This window comes from Monopterus albus, unplaced genomic scaffold (assembly GCF_001952655.1).
Source record: "Monopterus albus unplaced genomic scaffold, M_albus_1.0 scaffold50.1, whole genome shotgun sequence".
Classification (NCBI taxonomy): Eukaryota; Metazoa; Chordata; class Actinopteri; order Synbranchiformes; family Synbranchidae; genus Monopterus; species Monopterus albus.
In genome coordinates, this window is record NW_018127930.1 from 4798977 (window position 1) to 4802916 (window position 3940).

General features: G+C 42.7%; 1 protein-coding gene across 4 annotated transcripts in view; it reads right to left on the bottom strand.

Annotated features, from left to right (window-relative positions):
• Window positions 1-3940, bottom strand: part of hdhd2 (haloacid dehalogenase-like hydrolase domain containing 2) — a 7000-nt gene that overhangs the window by 2734 nt on the left and 326 nt on the right. Inside the window, exons 1-5 of one of the 4 annotated variants that reach the window (XM_020601160.1) lie at window positions 3554-3706; window positions 1374-1483; window positions 885-987; window positions 692-797; window positions 240-324 (exon numbers count right to left, since the gene is read on the bottom strand). In XM_020601160.1, the coding sequence (XP_020456816.1) occupies window positions 240-324; window positions 692-797; window positions 885-987; window positions 1374-1474 (395 nt within the window). In that variant the 5' untranslated portion in view covers window positions 1475-1483; window positions 3554-3706. The other 3 variants (XM_020601157.1, XM_020601159.1, XM_020601158.1) reach the window with 3 other exon arrangements.

Genomic DNA, 3940 nt, shown 5'->3' on the forward strand with positions numbered 1-3940 from the left:
TCCTGCTGGTCTAATAACATTATTAAAGTTCACAATTGATTTTGGTGTACTTTGAAACAAAAAGGGTTATTTAAAAGAAGATTTTTTTGGCAGCTAGAAAAACTACAGACGGACAAATCATCTAATCAGAGAAAAATGTCTCAGTAATTGAAACATTTGCCCATATCTTCACTTAAAAACAAAACATTAACACACAAACTGTTCTGTGATTCACTGAAAGAAACCTCTAAGTTTATTACCTGAAAGCCTTGTTTAGTGTTTGATAGTTGAAGTGATCAGGAGCGAGTCCAATGACAACGGCATTTGGCTCTGATGTATCGATACCTGCAGATGGAAAGAAATATACAGTAGTTTATAGTGGGAAAAAGATCGATCAATTAATCAGTTTTAAATATGACGTCATTTATCAAATACAAACAGCTACAACTTCATAAATACAAAAGACTGCTGTGTTTCTTCTTTCAAAGTCATGTTAATTGAAGACATAGGGTTTTACCACTGTTGGTCAGAATACATAGATGATTTGAGCCTTTGCAATTAAACTCTTTAGAGCAAGAAACTAAATGGGTAACTATTGATCAACTGAAAATTTTGAAATGCAGGGTGAAGAAGGAAGAAAATAAAAACAGTTTATACTCCAACTTAAGCCATGGTCTCTCCGTCTCACACACATACACTTTCAACCCAGTACCAGTGAAGTCCTCCAGTGCGCTGTCCTCCAGCAGCAGCAGTGGCCTGTGTTGCTTCTGCTCCAGCAGACTCCTTGCTGCACTCAGAGAAGTAAAGATCTCTTTATCCTGCAGACCAAAGTTCATTTTCAAAAGGCAGCACTCCAAAGGTCAGAAGCACCTGCACTAAATAAAATCTATCTTTGGATGCCCTACCTGGAGGTCAAAGTTGAGACGCTGCAGTCGTTCCAGTAACTCCCTCTTACTCTCCTTTGTTGTGTTAGTCACAAACTTCACAGCTATGGATGCTTGCCGTAACCTGACAGCGCAAAACCACAAAAACAAACAATTTGAAAATTAAAAGGATGTTAGAGTTCATATGAAGCTATAATAATAAAATGATGATACAATAGTGCTGGAAGACTTGTTGCATTCATAAACAGAGAGCAGCTTTTTTTTTTCCATTCATTTAACTACTACTCCTATAGTTCCCACTTCACTACACGTGGAGCAGTGTTTTAGGGCATGTTACATTCCCAGCCATCGATTGAGTCCGATTTCCAACCAAATTTTAAAAAAAGATCCCTACATGGACTATGGCCAAAGTGTACTCATACTGCTCACTAGTCTTGTGGTTTAGGTCTTGGCCATTCAGGCAGGACCCTCTGTTTGACATCTGCGCCTGTTTTAAGGGCTGCTTCTTACTTGTTCAGGGCGTCCTGCGCTCCTGGCACTGCTGCATCCTCTACATGCACTGTTCCACTCAGGTCGATGAGCACAGCTTTTAGAGCCCGTCTGCCTGCCATATTAGAGACCTGCAAAGGATGACATGGTGAACATGAAGGCAGCTAAATTCTCTGGTGTGAACAATGAGAGATGACAGGGATGTCTATAGAGCTTAGCCTGTGTGGAATCTGCATTTGCTCTGACAATGGGTTTTAGAAAACAACCAATCTGAAGACATCACCGTGGGATCCAAAACCAGAGTTGGCATCCAAGGTTTGGGCAATGGCCGGGCACTCGGCCCCGGCCACTGCCCAAAACACAATGCACCGGTTCCCTACGACCTCTCCAGCAGGTGGTGGGCCCACCGGAGAGTGGCTCCACTTTATGGTTTCGGGCTGAGCCCGACCAGCCCCGTGGGTATAAGGCCTGGCCACCAGGCGCTCGCATGCAAGCCCCTCCCCCAGGCCTGGCTCCAGGGTGAGGCCCCGATGACCCCATACTGGGTGGGGTAAACGTGAGCCTTGATTTTTTTAAGTATCTCGGGGTCTTGTTCACGAGTGAGGGAAAAATGGAGTGGCAGGTTGACTGACGGATCAGTGCAGCGTCCACAGTAATGCGGTCTCTGTACCGATCCAGCTGAGTCGTAAGGTGAAGCTCTCAATTTACTGGTCGATCTACATTCCTACCCTCACCTATGGCCATGAACTTTGGATCATGACTGAAAGAATGAGATCGCAGATACAAGCGGCAGAAATGAGCTCAGTCACCCGTGAGGAACTCGGAGTGTAGCCACTGCTCCTCCATGTTGTGCAGAACCAGTTGAGGTGGCTCAGGCACCTGTTTAGGATGCCTCCTGGACACCTCCCTGGGCAGGTATTCTGGGCATGTCCCTCCGTAAAAAGTTCTCAGGGCAGAGCCAGGACACGTTGGAAAGACTATGTCTCCTGGCTGGCCTGGGAACGCCTTGGGGTTCCTCCTGAGGAGCTAGAGGAGGTGTGTGGGGAGAGGGAAGTCTGAGAGGCTCTGCTCAGACTACTGCTCCCCCGACCCGGTCTCAGATAAAGCGGATGAAGATGGATGGATGGATGGATGGATGGATGGATTTATGCATAAACAGACAGTCTAGGCATATAGGAATTCTTGTGCAGCTCTTCTTTGGAGTCAGGTAAGGAGTCAAAAGCCAGAAAGAACACTTAGTCTTAAAATAAAAAAGTTACATAAAGGCGACAAAGCATTAAAACCACAATACACAAAAATTGGGTAATAGTATTTCCCACAGTGAACTTCAAACATCACACTTAGTAATTCACATGGTGGAGTTGGAGCTTTACTTAGTTTAAAACGCTTTTTTTCCATAATTTATTATTTTAGAGATTACATGTTCATAGTCATATTTCATATTGGTAGTGGCAGAAATGATCAGATTACTAAGTTGGTCAAACCTACATCAGGATAAACAGATTACTGACTGGTTTTTGCCCAGCATTTATGGTTTCCTGCCTAGAAAACAGATTTTAGGATTGTATTTTTTTGGAATTTGTTATCAGACTGTGTGATCCCCCATTATTTAGACATGCTTGGATTTCTGTCATGTAGTTATCAATGTGAGGATACAATTAATACTCTTAATACTCACCCCAAATGGCTTAAACACACACACACCTTCATGTTTCTATTATTTGTATTTAGCTCAAATAATACAAGGAAACTGAGAAGTGCCAAGCTGAGAATTAGCTAACGCGTGTGTTTGGGGATGTTAAAGGGCAAAGGTGTATCAAGCTTCACAGTTCTCTAACACTAACATATATCATGTTACTCGTTTATTTTAGCTAGAAGGGACACGACTGCTAACGTCAGAGACTTAACCGTGTTTTATTGCATTTCCTTAATATATCCATGGTTATAAGCTTATTCCTGTCTTGGCCAAGTAAACGTTACCATATGTTCGCTGCCGTACTTCCGTTCTTCACAATAAGATCCTGCATTTTACAGGGGAAAGATCGTCCGCGCAGGGGCGCTTTGGTATAGTAATTAGACACGTACGTTTTCATATATTTGGATAAAAATTCACAGTCGGATTCTCAAACATATATAGATTATTTCCACTTCGGTACGAAACTAAATCCCTGCGAAAAAAAACGGAGATTATTTCCACTTACACTTTGGTACCAAACTAAATCCCTGTGAAAAAAACGGAAAGTACGTCGACTGGATGTGTCCGTGCTGGGACCAAATTAGCCCAAGCGGTCCGAGTGTGGACACACTTCTGCTAGCGAAATATAGCTAGCATTAGCATGGTCCTGAATCATCTAAATGGGACTGTTAAGGATATTAATTACTTCTGTGCTTTAACTACCATCAGCACCATTATTTCTACAACAGCTCTGTATTCAGGCTTCATATTCTTCACGTCACATGAACACTATGGTGGAATCTCTTGGCGGTTCCCAATACTCTTGGTTTAGTTAATGTTCCTATAATATTATTGTGTGCGCTTGCTGTGGTTCTGCGGCTATCAATAGTACGTCTGTTGATATATTATTAAA